The 18,330-nt window shown below is 34.8% G+C and overlaps 1 protein-coding gene across 1 annotated transcript in view; it reads right to left on the reverse strand.

Annotated features, from left to right (window-relative positions):
* Positions 1-596: 596 nt before the first annotated feature.
* Positions 597-18,330, reverse strand: part of LOC118274244 (limbic system-associated membrane protein) — a 103,390-nt gene continuing 85,656 nt past the window's right edge. Inside the window, exons 4-7 of the mRNA XM_035591679.2 lie at positions 6,543-6,753; positions 5,536-5,635; positions 4,936-5,093; positions 597-2,439 (exon numbers count right to left, since the gene is read on the reverse strand). Of these exons, the coding sequence (XP_035447572.1) occupies positions 2,195-2,439; positions 4,936-5,093; positions 5,536-5,635; positions 6,543-6,753 (714 nt within the window). The 3' untranslated portion in view covers positions 597-2,194. The remainder of the gene's footprint in view (positions 2,440-4,935; positions 5,094-5,535; positions 5,636-6,542; positions 6,754-18,330) is intronic.

An 18,330-nucleotide genomic window follows, 5' to 3' on the forward strand; every position in this document is an offset into this window, starting at 1 on the left:
CACTGAGCACATTCTCCTATATTGGAGTTACATCCTCGTCTTATTTGTTTATCGATTTTACCCGATTAAGGAAGAGGTCAATTCTTGAACGGCTCCATTTATTGAGTTAGGTACTCGTGTTTATTCATCCAGTCGAAATAAAGAGGGTCGAATAAAATTTGAGTAAACAGGAGCCGACGAACTAGAATGCTATCGGCACGTATTTCGGAGTTACTTGATACGCTCCCGAAGCTTTTGACCTGTATCTGCTCAATGTATATATGTATAGGAATGGAATTTGTAGAACGTTTGTTGTCGTGCCATTTGGATGTATTGAGTTATAAATGAAAATTCCTTTTTCAATGTTCTTTAAATAGAATTGTTTGTATATGTGTTTTGACTGTGTTTATGTCTCGTTTAGAATTGATGTTAATAAAATATGATAATTTTAGATATTTCTATATTGAATTTCTTTACCAAATCGCATCGTAGCTTGAGGAAACACTTTATTCTTTGTTCGAGCTGCGTACAGCAATGGAGCCTTTATTTATTTTACTTTTTAAGATAGTATTAAATTATTTAGCAATCAAAAGAAGGTACGAAGTGAAACTCGACACTAAATAACACGTAAAACGTATTTATTTACAAACCATATTTACAATGATCTAAAGTGTATTCACAGATTTATTTCACTAAAACTTATTCACTATTATTTTCAGCTGCGTTAATGTTATTTTTCGGTACAATTACATATTTCTTAGGAAAACAACATCAATCCTTTATGTTTTTATTATTTCGGATGAAAATATAAAATATGATACTATTTACAATATTCTAGTTAATGATATAAATGGTTGATTTCGTTACAAATTGAGGCAGTTTGTTACGTTCTTACTTTGTACACAACCAAGATATATTATTAGTAACGTAAAGTACGTTTAGACTTGATGATACAATAACAGTAAAAAAATCAGTACACTTAGATAAATAGCATTTAAAAACGTTATCGATAAGACGACTTTTTGTCTCTAATGGCATAAGATATGACGTAATTTGTTGAAAATCGAGTATATCGATATCAAACCAAAACATTTACTTTTCTATTCACTCATTAAACTAGTTTTTAAATGCCATTTGTCTAGGGCACTGACAACAAATATCTCGTAGCCACTTCGTAGCAGCGTAGACGTTTCGTAGTATGTGCTACGCTTTCTTCGTAGCAAATGCTACAATTCTTTCTTAACTGCTAGTTAACAGTAGAATAAACTGCCTCAAAGAGTTTTTCTTTCATAGATTTACTAAGTGAAAGTTAACATTAATATCCTCGTTTCACTATAAATATATTTACAAGCTCAAAGTTAAAAAGATCACAAAAACATGGAAATAATCAATTCGAATGAGTTTTCCGAGTAATTTACAATTTTATCTGTAGATTCCTTCTATTCATTAATTACTATGATGTTGAAATGATTAAGTTATACTTTAATTACTTTGATTATACTAGAACTTAACAAAAATAATTAAACAAGAAGAAAGAAATAATAGAAATCGTAAATCTAAAAACAAATCGTATTGAAATAAATGGAAATGTATTAAAATCACAGAGTTATACACAGTGAATAAAAATAGAAGATCGTATCTCAATTATTCAAACTAAATTAACAAAGGGAATTATTAAATTTATACTTTGTTAGATTACACGATAATTAAAGCTCTCGTAAATAATATTACTTAAATTTCAACTAAATAAATAAACAGATTATTTACTGTAATTAAAGAAGTTGTAAAAAGGTTTTAATGCTAATGTTACTTATGCTTAATTACTATTAATAAGAGGTTTAGTACACATGATGTGAATTAAGACGTTTTTGTTACTTAAGTAGTCGTAAACTACTTCTACTTTGAGGTACGAATCTCGCGAGATCGGTATTACAATCCCTGTGATAGTTCAATGAACTTTTCAGTTCAATAAAAATGTAACATACCTAATGGAAAACCGTATAAGTTCATTGTCGTCTTTTATACCTCATTATAAGCATAAGTGACAGTGCATTTTAATATCATAATCAAAACAACCAATCACAACAAAGAAAGATACTTATCATCATAATTCGTTTCTTTATACGTCAGTTAGACTTAAGACTAATTAAAAATTCTATAATTAATGTTTGTGCCGTGCATTTCATGCGACATTACCAACATTGGCTAGAGCTGGTCATCTTGTCACAAATCTTCTAATAGAGTAATTGTTCCATAAGAATCTGATATATTTTAGAGAATTAGTCGAAGTGTATTGAGACTTTCGTAAAATGTACAGCATGACTGTTGTGAGGAATGATTTCAATTGACTTCTGATGGAAAGGAGGATGAGCAGTGGTATCGGTGACAGTCTCTGCGAGTCACTCTGCATGGCCGCCGGCCGCTCGCCGCTCACCACGTGCACCACAACAGACGCCGAATCTATCACAAAAAATAAACACTTACTTCTCCACTGACATAAACTTGCTCGCAGGGAAACGAAATGCAGCAAAAACGTCTCACAACGGAAATTAAATCATACGGCAAAGATTTATTTATCCAAAAAAAGGTATTCCAAAACCAATGATGGCCCCTCACTTCCTATTTAAATGCGGGCGCGATTTCAAGTCTTATCTTCAAAAAGAAAATTTCGTAAATATATTAATCGCGTGTAAGGAATACAAATGGACGATAAGAACGCTGAGTATACAGTGAATTTGAACACGTTGATTCAGTACTTGAAGGGGGAAGGCGTGGAAAAAGACAAATGGTTTTTACACAGCCACGGACATTAGGGTGTCCCAAAAAATTAAAGTCGAAATTTTTGAACGCATACCCTCTAATTATTTTCGAATAGTGTCAACATACACGTATATAAAGTTTCATTTACCTAGAAGCATGGTAACCCGTGCCGACTTGCCTTGATACATGTCAGTACTTGCAAATTTTGACGCGTCGGAGCTATCGTATCGGAGTGCTAGTTATTACTTGTTTGATTTATTAGGGAACATATTGTTTTCGTTTAGTCAAGATGTCAGGGGTATTCCGCAGTTCTAAAAAGTACATATTCTTCATAGGTGATGTAAAACATCAAATTATCGGTTCGAAATTGCCCTACAATGGCCAAGTGTTGGCAGTTTTGTTTTACAACATTTGCGAAAACAATATAATCAATGAAAGTGCAAACCTAACTATTCCTGAGTGCATTAGTTATTGGGAAAAAGCCCGTATATCAACTAACGCATTACCCAACTGTGTTAAGAAGCTAGTAACCTTATACCAAGTTTGGAGAGATCTGCAAAAAAATGCGAACTAAACCCAAGACTTATTTAAACGGCCTCCTCAAGTTTATTTCTAATTTGGACAATTTATTCAACATTGCATATCAGATTCGACGCTCAATAAAGATAGATGAAGATAGGATCTTCTTGCAGCGACAGAAAGAGTCTGGCAGCCCTGGTCACTTAGCTGGAGTGGACAAAAACCGGAACCTCGGTAAACTCGCTAGGTAGGCCGCAGCTCCGGATCAGGGATCAGCCCTACTGGGCCCATCTGTGGTGGTCTGATGGCTCTTTGTGCCGCACGGGTCTGGATCTGGTTGGGCGACGAGCTACCTTTTGATCGCCGTCCGCAGACCCGCACTTTCGGTGGCCAGAGATCGTTGCGCGATCCCTGACGCCCGGAGTACCTCTCGCGACGGCTGGGTCTTGAGGAGGTTCGTTTCCTTACGCGTCCCGCTTCTTCCTTAGCTAGCATGACTGCTTCCCAGAAGGAGGAGATCGCATCCCAGTCTCCCTCGCTCCGAACCATGGATTGAACCAATGCCGGACGCGAGAGGTCGCCGTTGCCGAGCACATCCTTGAGGACACCGCGGTGCTCAGCCCATACAGGGCATACCGCCACCTGTACACCATTATGTTCCAACCTGTCTTTCAGGCGGTCACTATGAGGCACTTGGACTCAACATTGACGATTCTTCCATATGTAACTCGTCCAAAATCAAGGTTTTGTTCGATCATTTTAAAATTGATGACAGTTTTCTACACTAGATCCTATTCATAGTCAAAGAATGCTATTTTTCTACAACTAAAGGCAAAAATGTTAATACTGAAAGCCGTTAATGATACGGCCAATGAGAGAGCAGTGAAATTAATGCAAGATTTTCACGAAAAAAATCACACTTGAAGAGGAACAAAAACAGTTGTTACTACATTGCGCACAGGAACACAGACTGAAATATCCTGACTATAGAAGAATGCCATTAAAGAGGAAATTTTATATATAATATTATTTTAATAATAAATAAATATTTAAAATAATAAAAAATATTAATTTATAACATTAAAGCTAACTTTAAGTGATTTTCCTTATAATCTCCATACAATTTTTTTCTTGAAACTTTGACATCAAGTCGGCACGGGTTCCCGTTATCTGATACCAATGATATTTTTTATTTTAGTTATTATGGTCAAATAGAAAAAATATAGAGGGTATGCGTACTTAAATTCGAAAATTTTTTTTTCGCCCTACTTGGCTGGGACACCCTAACGGACATAGATGTAGTGTAGTATGCTGAGTGAAAAATGTAGGTACGCCATAAAAGAACCGATGGCCGGCCGCAGTGGCATGTATATTTTTTATAACACCCGCATGTCCCACGAGGGCGAAATAATAAAAGAAACTGTCCAAAGTAGCTTAACTGTAAAGCTGCCGGAGAAATAACTGAATACGGAACAAAGGCAAGCGATTAGCTACTCCACTTGGCGGCCTTCGTTAAGAATTTTTTGTTGCTAATTAAACCAACTCATATTTCTGGCTTTATAAAATTTACGAACACTGGGCAAAAACTTAAAATGGTGAAACAATTTTATGTTATTTATGCCTTTTTATACGCTAGTTTACTGGTGAAAATGAGGGTAATAAATTAAGGTTGTTTACCGGAGCTGCTCGGCGCGCAGGTGTAGTTGCCAGAGTCTCTCGGTGATGCTCGTGCGATGAGCAGGCGACTAGTTCGCGTGCGCTGTTCTGTTTCTACGCTGATACCACCGCGCTGGGCGTAGTTCACCACATTTGATCCTCGATACCAGTAGATGAAACTGTACAAAATATCTTATATGAAACCAAACAATAATTTATCGCAATAATAACCATTTATACATGCTAGTATAACGTCATTTTTAGCTACATTCGTTTTCGAAATTCACGATGAGTTTATTTTTCCAGTCACACAAGCGCCTGTCAGCAAATAGTTGTGCACGGATTGTCTTGCTTGAAAAACATCGTCGCTTGGCTTCCAACATGGCAAGTCACACAGACGTTGTCTGTATGTTGAGTCAACTCCTCGCCGATTACTTGAGACGAACGCTTTATATTCGGTTCATATTGAAGGCATAAGTGAGCGGCAAGTGAAGCAGTTTTGAGCCGGGTTTAAAGCGATAATGTTTGCTCTGTCTGCGCGATATTTCATACGTAAAGTTGTCTAACTTTACAGCATTTTTACTCCACAAAATTTTAGCTTCGAAGAAGAAAATTGCTTACCTCGGTGGATCTGGAGCATGTCTGGCGATGCAAGTGAGATTGATGTCAGAACCTGCTCTCACAAACAGTTCTGGCCCGGAGAGTATTTCTGCTTTTGATACTGCAACAAACGAGTATCTGTAGTTGGGTTGCATATTAAGTTATTTACTTGTGGAATGGAGCCGAGCTAGTGTTTGAAAGTTTGTAGATGTCAATTTACTAGTACTCCCGACGTCAAACGTTTACTTAGAGAAATGGCTTGCCGTCTCGACGACGCTAATTGCGTCTAACAATTAAACAAGTCTACATTTCGTCTCATTTACAATTGGATGAGGAGAAAGTTGAACTTGTTAATTAAAGTACAAAGTTGAGATGAACAAATAAATCTAATCATTTATGCAAAATAAATATTAGTTACGCAAACTGTTACTGTAACTTCCATCTTAATTCGTTCCCGGAGACAAAGGTTTAAGGTTTATGTATGGAAATTTTCTGGTTGCCTCACCGAAGCAGAGTAACAAATGATTCGATCTTATGACCCAGTGAGCAGTTAACTTAACCGTTAACCTCCAACCTCTAATAAAACAGGGCTGTGTAAAAACTCTTTCTTTTCTTTATTCTATTGGGGTTGAATTTTGAAATAAGTTAGCGTTTATGGCCTCCTGAGAGGAATTGAGAATGTTTTGATACCTTGCAAAGTCTTCAGGTCAATGACTTGAATTAAAATAAATAGAAAAGAAAATTCTGCCACACCGTACATATCAGTTTAACAAACTGAAGTATTTTTATAATATCTATCTTGAGACATACTTAATTAACTCGTTTTCTCACGTATATTAGTGCAGATTACCATTCGTTTCGAGTCACAGACTAGTGATGAGCGCTATAGTAGGCTGCACGACGTCGCCGCGTCTGCGCACGCTGCTTATCATGAAGAGTCCCTCTGTGACTCGAAACTAGTAGAGCTTTTCTCCATATACATACGTGAGTAAACTGTGTTTTAGTCACTACACTGAAGTGTTACTTACCAACAACAGTAAGTCTAAACGAAAGACTGATTTTAGGCTCAGTAGAGACTTGACACTCATAAGAGCCAGAGTCCCTTGGTTGTGCTGGTGCAACTCTCAACGTCCATTCGTCAGAGTTGTCTGTATGCAGCGCGGCGAAGCGAGCGTCACTGCTGTATGTGTGCACACCCACTGTCAGGATATGAAGGTCACGTTTGCGTATCCATGATACCTGGGAACAAAGGTATTGAGTTAGTTTGTGTGATAATAAACTCTAAGATTGTGTTAAATAGAGTTTTATTTTAATCAAGGTCTATTGAGTTGTGTGAAGATCTATGAGTCTGTGCACACAGATGTATTGTATGGGTGTTTAAATGGATGTTTGTGTGTGTGTATGTAATGTTATGACCGGTGTCGTTAGCCGCGTATAAAGAATTAAACAATTTGTGTACAATTATCTAATAAGCTCTTTCATATTTTACATGCCGATTAAAATAAATAAAGTTTGGATTTTATAGGGGACTTGATTCCTAGCTGTTTTCACTGTTAATAGGATATCATCTACAATTAACTTAGTGCCTTATTTCCTTGTTATTGCCATTATTAGAATACAATGTTCTGCAAACAAATGCTGATGACATAGAATTGAAACAAAACCCGGAACTTTGAAGAGTATCAATAAATTTTCTGATACTCACATACACATGAAGCTCATATTTTATTGAAGATCCCTTCAATTTGTTACACCCCTTTCGTATAAAATATTCATTCTTGAGTAATGTTCCTAGATAGGCACTATGTCATATTTGATGGATATTTAATAACAAAGTAGGAAAACTGCTCTTTATGATAGATTTACTTTTAAAATGCGTAAATAGTGATATTAATGATACTACATTGCCTTTTAATAAACATATATATTTGTTTTTTAAAAAACCTTTGCCTTGTGTCGTGGGTGCGTTTACAAACATACAAGTTCACATACACATGACACCCAGACTAAAAACAACAATTTAAGGATCATACAGATAATTAATTCGTGAGGAAATCGAATCCGCTATACTTTGTGCGGCAGCCGGTTGCCCAGCTACTGCGCCAGCTGTGTAGTCAAAATTAAGGATAGAAAGGTCCGAATGATGTTTGTTTTTTTTTTATATTCCTCCATTTCAATAGCAGAATAGTTATTCTGCTAGCACATGCTTACAACATCAAAATCACAAAAGCTAAAAGTACTACGAAGATTCTATATATCCCTTTACATTTTATAAAGTAGGCACTATTAAAATAGCTCATCTATATTTAAACAATAACTTCAAAACATTAAAACAAGAAATAATACAGCATCTATTTTTGACCAACTTTCCTTTCAAACAATACTCTTTAACGAACTAAAACTTCAATAAAACCAGTAAAAATATAACTCGGAGCCTCAAGCCGTTCTATTGTTACATTTTAATTAAACCGTGGCAAGAAACATTAGTACATTAACACTTTCAGTCGCCACAACCCGACCTCCATTATTAATGAGGCTTTGTGTTGGACAAGCGTTAAATTATAACAACCTATTTGAGCTGAACCTCTACTATGAGTATGAAGCAATAGCATTTTTTGATACTTGATAGCAACGATATATTTTTTTTGGTATGCCAAATTTTACAGCGCCTCTAGCAGTCACTTACGGAACTAAAATTAGGCATTTAAAAATAACGTTGAGTATCGACAAATTAACACTATTGCTTTAAACTAATGGTAAAGATACTGTTCTAAAACCACATCACATCAAATCATCAGCCTCTAAGTGGCCACTGCTGACCAAAGGCCGAAGAAGGTTTGAGCATTAATCACCACACTTACTCAATGCGGGTTGACGATTTCAAACTTATAATTAGAAATTATAAGCTCAGGTTTCCTCACAATGTTTTCCTTCACCGTTTGTCAGTGGTGTCTAAATAATCTGTACTGTTCTAAACTGACTTACTGTTCTAAAATCACTGTTCTCATTGATGATAGCTGAGTGGACCATGTAGTTTCATGTTAGTTTCACTGTTAGCCAACGTGTGGAGGCTAGGCTTTAAACAATGGCGGCTAGTTCAGCCTTCAATTAAATGCAAAGCTACTCAGGCACACAGGGGACCCATAGCAATACAACTACGTAATTTCCTCTTGTTCTAACTTGGCAAGAAACTATGGAACGCAACGCCAAACGAAATATAAACTTGTATTGCAATCAGGTAGGAGAGGAGCCAATCTCGAATATTTATAACTAGTTTTCCCATTTTCCAGGAATAAAGAGTATTTGTTATGTAAATAATTAGGTCAAGGTTATATTTAACTTATAAGTCAATAATGTTTATTTATAATAGAACACAATTCGAGATTTGCTGTTCAACTGAATTCCGAAATTTGAATTTCCAAATGTTTATGTTTTCCGAAACGTTATTACCTATTGTATTAATTCTCGTACTCCGTCAATTTTGCAATACTTCGCCTTTGAATTAATTAGTGAAATGATTGTGAGATAATTAAATTTAATTAAACTTTCTCGGCGTTTCCCTTCGGGTACAAATGGAAATTTATCGTCAACATTTCCCGAAAACATCTATCAGATTTGATTGTTGATGCAGTTAATAGATAAAGTCAATATTTTGGATATAAATAATCATGAATTTAATAGTACGGTATATATTTTGATCTTGTTTTATCGTATTTGCTATTTATTGTTTTGTTATTTTTATCAAAACTCACAATGAAATATTCGGTGGGTGTGAAAAATGACCTCGATTCCTATAATAAAGAGCAGAACTCCCTTTTATCACACTGTTGTATCACAGCAAAAATTCAAGCTAAACTCTTTGAGCTACATACTGCCATTGTTTAGCCGTCTCAGTAAAACGACACAGTATTGAAACGTTTAACTAGCACTAACAATAGATAACAAGCTATTATCATTAAGTTGTCGAGAATTCGTAGATCGAAATTTTCTATTAGAAATTCAGACACTGAAATTGAATCCTACCATAGTACCTACTTACTTCTATACACGAGACAGGCTTCGCACAATTACCGAATCTATAACCATATTGTTTCAAACGAATACAATTTTGTGACAATCTTCGCAGTCTGAGACTTGACACAAATTGTCTGATCAAAATTTAATTAATGCTTTGGTTCGCCAATCTACGTATTCAATGACATCTTTTGTTCAAAATTTCGTATACAAAATACTTTCTCATTATTAGAATTTCGTAAAAGCAGTTCTATTGTTCGATGTAGCGGATAGACGCGGTCTGTAAACCAGTGATATTCATTTGTTTTTGGTCTCGTCTGCGAATGACAGGATTTGAGGTTTAGCGATTAGATCCTCTATACACAAAAGAATTTAGATAATTGCCATAGACTGCAAAGGATTTTGGAATTAAATTAAAGTTATTGAAATTTGATTTTTCATAAATAAAATTACTTTAAAAGTATTTCAATAGATCATGTTTTGATATATACTTAATGTGTACGTAAATGAGCCATACTTAGCTGTGATAAAGTTAATTTATTTACAACTTACCAAACTATTATAAAACCGATACATTATAAGAATATTTCACTGTCTTAAACAATAAATTCAATGTAATTCTTACATTCAAAATCAGTAGGTATTAGCATCGTAAGCCAACGCTTAATAAATCTCAACAAAGGGACTTATCCCAAATTAGAGTAATTTTAAACCGATTTTCGTTACTTGTCACGTTCTAAATCCAATATTACTGGGTAATTCGTCTTGATCCTATCCCCGAGGGATATATATCAGCCCTTTTTAACAGCCTATGTACATAAATTCAGTTTTATTTCACATAGCGCGGGACACTCACGTAAGTTGGCTACTCGCATTTTATAGTTGGCATTGAGGGACGTGACGGAACCATCCTCCCCTCTTCACTTTTATATCACTCTCAGATTTTTTTCTAAGTATATTTTCTTAACCTTTCAACCGAAACAATCTTTTGATATTTTATAGCGATGTATAAGAAACAATACTCTCAATACGTTATCAGTAGAAGCTCGCGAAATATCAGTATAACGTAAATATCGATAAATAATTCATTCACAGATATCATATTTTTATCAATAGCTTTCGATATAAGACGGTTACATTGATACGGTTTACGTAATGTATACCTATTCTTCTTCCTTATTACATTCATCTAACTTTGATTCGTAATGTAAATCTCGTTCCCTAAAGGCTGAGTAAGAGAATCTAACAAATTGTTCACATATCATTGATTTCCCTGTTGTCTGTAATCAGGTGAGAATTCCTTGAAAGGAGTACAAATCTGCTGATGTAGGCGGCTTTAGGTAATTTGTCTGTTGGGAAATTCTCTGTAGATTCCTTATTCTGAGTTATTTTGTGTGTCGAACTTGTATAGAAATATTTCCTCTTTCCCAAATAAATGCTTTAGTTATTTCGTAATATTCTGTTGTTTTCACAACAGCGAAGTAATCGTGTTTAAATAATTGGATGGACATGAAAGACTGAAATATTCATAATACAACAAATTACCATAAAATAATGTACCCTACTTATGTATCAATAAATATTCCATTCTGAAAAGCATTTTAATGACCCATAAGTACATTGTAATAAAGTTTAATTTACGAAACTCACTTTCTCGTTCGCGTAAAACAGTAACACCTTTTAATCGGCTATAAATATTTTATAAACAATTTAAGCGTAAGCTTTGCAACCCTTTGCCGGTAAAAATATATTATAAGCGATACTGCCGTTCCGTTCGGAATTAAAAAAAACACGAACGGCCCTCCCTAATCTGTGTATTATGAACCTTAAAATCCGATGAACAATAAAAACCGTTATCGAATAACTGGTATTCCATTGTGACACACAGTCATAAATGGCGTGGCCGATATTAAGCGGGCTAAATCGTTATACAGTACGTATTTTATTTTTACAAAATAAAACAAAATCGCCGTTGCGGCTGGCATTGTTCCAAAATGTGTGGCTTCGTGGGCCTCGACCCAATTCTCTTTGCTTTATTCGACGACGACGTTCACGCGACACTTCCTATTGCACTTACTGGGGCCTGTACGGAAAATCAAATCCCACATACGGACTGTTAAGCCGCATTGCCAATATACGCCCGAAGCTTGAGTTCGATAAAGATGTCTAATAGAATTCCTTTGCACTTTTATTACTTGTTTGTTTTGTTGTATTGAATTTTCACTTAGTGCCACAGTGCCACCACTTTAGGTGATTGCTACTTTGTGTTTTGTAGCTGGTGCTGCTATTTTTTTATTATATAAAGTGAAAGTTTCTGTTTTGTTTACTGCAACTTCACACTCCGTATCACGCTATGAAAAATATAAACTTAGCATACACTACAGTATAAAATACAAATGATTAAACTAAATCAACAAAACGAGAACCGTTTCAAATGTAATAAAAATAAAATAATTAGCAGAACTCTTTAATTCTTTCTAAAAATTCTATCTTACTTCTTATAAAATGACATCGAACTTACGTACAAATTGCAGTAAGACAATTATGTTACTCAAGGAAAAACAATTGCCACTCAACGCATCTTATCCCGTTGCTACCCAAGACTCATCTAGTGGAGAGCGCCGGGTGATAAAGTCATAATTAAAAAGTATTTAAAGGCTGTCGCAACCCTAATCTGTACCATTAGGGACGTGAAAAGGATTGAGTGCGTTATATCAGTTGTTTAATTAACCTCTTTGTGGCGTTAAGGTTTTATAATATTTAAATGCTTTATTCAGTTGCTGTTTCGTTTTCCTAATGGTTATAAGCATAACTGTAACAAACGAGATCTTGATTTTAATATTTAAATATTTTTTCTGAAAGAGTGTTATTAAATAATTAAACTACCACAGATCGGGCCCAGTAGCGGACTACCTTGTTTACCGAGGCTCCGGCTGAAAACGGGGTGGTTTTTAGTCAGTAAGAATCTGAGACTCATCTCGCCTGTCAGTTTTAGAAGTCATTGGATGATTCTCCCCCATACAAAAATACGCATATAACCTAACACTTGTCTCCTAGTAGGCAGAGACAATGGAACGCCAATTGCTACGAATCTTAAATACCTCTTTCGCTTCATCAACAGTCATCAGTCTTTTCATGCAATACCAATATTGTGAATGGGAAATTGGGCTCGATTTTTAACGCGATCCCTATTTATATTTTATTGGTGAAAAGCGGATGTATTGTAAGTACACATTTTTGTCTACCTCTTCGGATAATGACAGGTGGTGTTATGTATGATATATTGTGGGTTCCTGTAATATAACATTTCTGTTATAATAAGTATTTTTGTGTTAAGCGAGTGTACACTTTAGGATACGACGTTATTTTATAGCACAATGTATTCGTACCTTTACAGGCGTGATGTGCTTAACGTCGCGTGCTACCGACAAATAGAGACTTTGCCACGTTTACCGAATTTTTACGGTAACTGTGTTCCAAAGTTATGACTGTGTTGTGCGGCCAAGTTTTACCGAAATTGTTTCGTTGGTTTTAGTACGTTATTTATTGCTCGTGGAATTACGATTTTGAGTTATATCAACGTCATAATATCTTTTCATTTTCGTGTTTTCGTAATCGTAGTTTAGTGGCTCTATGTATGTATATTTTTAGAATATGAACGAATAAGCTGTGAACACGGAACATGGCCCTTTTCCTAACATTTAACAGTTCAGTAGTTATTTACATAAAACTGTTGACATAGGACGCTATCGACCGGCAAAATGTTGTTAAATTCTACATAAACGGCGCCCTTAGCTGGGTATCAGCTAAGCCAAAATGGTTTATTTTTAGTATTTTTCATTTTTATGTCACATTTCTTAAATATCTTTCTCCTGGTTTTTACCTAAGTAGGTTAAGGCTGGCACTGAATCTTAAGTGAGTTTTGCTGTTTCAGTAAAGTGATAGAGTGACTAGACGTGCTTGTTGCTATAACTCGAGTGATTACCTATTATGTTTTTATAAACGTAAACGTTTGAAGTGCGTCACGCGTCATCGTGTGTTGTTTTTAAAGAAAATAACAATCTGAATATCGAGACGAAAGAATACACATCGAATATTTCTCTAGACCCTTACAAAATACCATTACAGCTTACAAAACTTATCATAGTTTCATACAACACCCAACCTGTTGAATTTAAAAGAATAGACATCTTATCACAAAATGAAATAAAAAATCTTTGTCGCAATAACAACTCTAAACCCTTTGTCTTAAGAACTGTGTCAATGTCGCGGTTATTTTCTTTGAGAGCATTCGAGGTAGACAAGCTGAAGTATCGTACCAATTGTTTATTCTTCTAGAAAGTTCCACGAACCCTTATGTACCAATCTGTATACAAAGGTATATCCTAAACAAATTACCTACGCTCTCTCCATTGGCTCAATCTACATAATTTATAAACAGCAAAAATAAAATAAAGTTTTCATGTACGAAAATTTGGCAGACGCTATTACTCATCGTAGGGGCCCTTTCTTATTAAACATACATAGCGTGATATAATGTATCTCAGAAGAGGTAAGCAGATATATTGTAGCAACTCTTTTTACCTATTGAATCACTCGTAGTAGTCCCATGTAATTTGGAGCATACATCTTAGTAGATGAAAGTTATTTCCGTCAATCACGCTGAAACTACTGAACGGGTTTTGGTGAAATTTGGTAAACAGACAGGGTATGAGTTGACTTGGGTGATAGGATACTTTTGGCAGGAGCTAAAACATACAATAAATAATTATTTTTTAAAGTGATCTTAAAATAGTATGTTTTAGAGTTCCTTTTGCCACAACTGCAATTCACAAGAGAGTTTCTTGTGAAACTGATCAAACAATCAAAAAAATACCCAAAACTTCTTCTTTCAACCCTTTCAATAAATAACTTGTAAGCGTACAATACGTTTTCCACCTCCAACATCTCATCATTCACCCACACACATCATACATCACACAATCCTTCTATCTTTAGAAACACATCACAAATTAATTACATAAGGAAACAGCTTTAAATGAAATAACTTAAGTATTTTCCAGAATTTATGGAGCACATACAAACTATAAATCAAATTTATGTGCTTAATAACGGTTAGTGTAGCGTCGTAGATGACTTGAGGCGACTAATTAGTAAAGTTATTTATATTTAGCGGACGTCAGATAGATGGTACTTGTAACAGCACACCGTCTTAGCTGGATACTCTCTGCTGTTTATTGCCAGACGTTATGGAGCGTGAAATGGTTTCGTAAGACGCCTTTGTTATTCTTTTTGTGGATTCTTTATTTGTTTATGTTGGTTTAAAAGGATTGGTAAAGATATTTACAATATTATGTAGGAGCTTCTACCAGCGGCTTTGCATGCGTTCCCTTGAGATAAAAAGTATCATATCATCGAAGTCTCAAGCTCATACCTTGTATACTAAATTTCATCAAAATCCTTTCAGTAGTTTCAGCGAGATTGATAGGCAAACATCTAAACATTCAAACTTCCAAACATCCAAATAAACAAACTTTCACACTAATATAGTGTGATTAGTGAGATACCACAACATAATTGTAATCTACGTACCATATGTACATGTATAAAACACAGTTTCCATATTCGCTAATAATAATATAATTAATTTTAATTTCAAACTACTTACTTATGTTAGAAGTTATTTTAGGTACATGTAACTTTTAATATATTTATACGTAACTTTTGTTACGTAGAAATATGAAAAGTTTTTAAGTAACTTTAGTGCAATGAGTTATTGCAAAGACTAGCAAAATACAAGTAGTATAAGTATACATAATGTCTAATGTCTTTTATGATAAGCGGTTTTTATGGGTTTACATTATATATTCATCAAGATTAAGAGTGTGTACCAAATATCAGATCGATCGAACATCAGAGAGGTGGTTAAATGCCAATTACTAAGTTTGACCCAAACAAGTCAAGCTAAAACCATTAAAAATCGTATCAAAATCTGCCTGTCACCATTTCATTACTATCTTAGCTTTCTTTATCCGCCTAAAGATGGTTATGTAAGATATATACTTCTTTTTAGCTAAACTGCCTGACTTTATAAACTCTAAGCTCGAATAAAAATAGGCAGTCAAATATCTTAGCAAATATTAATTTCACAAAATTATTCATTCCTCATCATTTTACAGAGACAAAGAAATAAAAGCTAGAGATGAAAATAAAATAGATAAGGAAGCGACCATTCGTCTTCTTAATGCAGCTACTTAATTTCCTCGTGTGACGCCTACATTATAATAAAAAGGTCGAATTTCTTAAGCCTTACCACCCTAAACCTTTCTGACACCATAACTGGAATTCTAAAATCGTAAGTACAGTCACGTAAAGGAAGCTTATATTAAATTCCCGCATAGATAGAGGGTAACATTAATATGTGAGATTTTCCTAAATAACTATCCAAAAGATATTTAATATCATACAAGAGTTTTGTGTTTTGGTAATATTCAAATTTTGTGTCCGAATTATGCGGCGCTCTTTAGTTCGGACTGAATTGTAAAATCTGTGGCTTGGACATTAAATTCATGTTTAATACCAGATAGGTACTGTATTAAAATACTTATTCAGAATTTCATTACTTTAGCATGTTTTAGCAGAGGTATTTGGAATTAGTTGTATGAGAAATCTAATTATAATATGTCACACATATTTAAATTAGGTTATATTTTCTTGCTAATGTATTTTCTGTATTACGTGGTATTTTGTATAAAAGCAGCCAAGCAATAGTAGTATACTAAATCCACTATTACAAAATCGAATTCCTTTTCCAAACATGAATTATCAAAAGTTTCCCAGTTCGAAATACCAACTGATATCTAAATGTCTGAACATTAAAATAAAATGCAACATTTATTTACACTTCTATTCCATTTAGTGACCTCGATTACATTTTAAAACTTACTTTGGGAAGCTAACTGGGCATGAATGGTAACTTCAGTGTATACTTGGTACAAACTTGAGTAGTTCTAAGCTTTAACGACTGATGCGTTCCTCCCACATGGTTGAGCATACAAAAATATTCATGTATTCAGTTTATGTAATATTGCAGAGGAACGTTTATACCGTTTTTCCTTAAACGAAGCCATGTTATGAGGTTGTATAGTCGGTTGCAGACCTTTTTTCTTGCTTCATTACATTGTATTTATATATACTGGCTCTTTTGGCTTTCAACGCGAACACCATGGCCTCGGTTACAAATTCTACAGTATGAGGTTAATCTATTCGCCCTTTTTTAAGGGGGAAAATCATCCAATGACTTCTCCCGCCTTGGGTGAGACGGGACGGGAGTGTCAGACTTTTAATGACTAAACACCACCCCATTCCTACTCCTACTTTGAGCCCAAACCCCGGTAACCTTTTACGGTGTCCTGTAATCTATACCCCTTAATTATCAATTTGACTTGTTTTTTGAGTTCTTGAGTAGTTAATTCTTTTTTCACACACACACACACACAACATCACGCCTTTTATCCCCGAAGGGGTAGGCAGAGGTGCACATTATGGCACGTAATGCCGCTATACAATGTACACCCACTTTTCACCATTTTGTGTTAAAGTCCCATGTAATAGGGGTGAGCCTATTGGCATATCCGGGACACAATTCCAGACTCTTTTTTCCATAGTTGTTTAAGGAGCTTTAAAAGCATCTGCCACGACTTTAATGGGAGATTGTGTTTTGTTTGAAGATTACAATAAGAAATATTAATGATTTATGAGATTTCTTTTTCATACAAAAATGAGATTTCTTTCACTGTCTCTGTCGTTTTTGCTGCTCAATCGACGCATTGTGTGTATTTGTGAACCACTTTATGCAGAGAAAAGTCAATGTTTATTTAACTTCTTTATCTTCTCTAATTTACTGGTCCGAGGATACAACATTTTAACACTACTGTAATCTTCAAACACAACACTACCTCCCATTAAAGTCGTGGCAGATAATTTTAGAACACCTTATACATATAACTAAATCACTTCTGACTCACAAGTACAAATGGCATAATCATGCTAATTTCAAGTTAATTCAGATTGAAACTAAAATCCGCATATGTAGTGTACGCATGCATTATCGTTCGTGCAAACTGTGTTAAACAATATGTAGTTCTAAATGAGAGTAAGCGAATTAGCTTGTACCAGCGTGTTTCAATCCATTATGTATTAATTTATATTCTATTCGGGTATTAGTCATGTGATAGTCTAGCTGTTTATTTTAGATTTGCATTAGTTTACCTAGGGTGATTGATAGGCCTGCATGATAGTTGAATTTGGATTATGTTATTTTAAAGTACCTATGGTATCTAAAACCATAAATTAAGTATAGCAACTTACTTAAACATCAACAGAGCCTTCCTCTTCTGCGAACATTAATCACCACGCTTGCTCAATGTGGGTTGGCGATTTCAAACTTATAATTAAAAATTATAAGCCCAGCTTTTCTACAATGTTTTTCTTCGCCGTTTATACATATAACTCGAAAAACTCACATCACCGTTGGTAGGTTTTGAGCCGGCACCCTCATGCATGAGAAGCGGGCGTCTTAAACCTCCGGGACACCACGACATTTATCTTACTTATGTATTTGCATTCATTTTTATATTCAATAGCAATAGCAATAACTTGTATATTTATTAATTTCTCCATTCCTTATATAAAGTGTAAACAGCTATAGCGTTTTGTATTCCATTTAAGCACTATTTTATATCAAAAGCTATTTTTAATAACTATTAAGATACAGATCTAGAAACACACATAAATTTATTT

Source organism: Spodoptera frugiperda, chromosome 3, assembly GCF_023101765.2.
Source record: "Spodoptera frugiperda isolate SF20-4 chromosome 3, AGI-APGP_CSIRO_Sfru_2.0, whole genome shotgun sequence".
In the NCBI taxonomy this organism is placed as follows: domain Eukaryota; kingdom Metazoa; phylum Arthropoda; class Insecta; order Lepidoptera; family Noctuidae; genus Spodoptera; species Spodoptera frugiperda.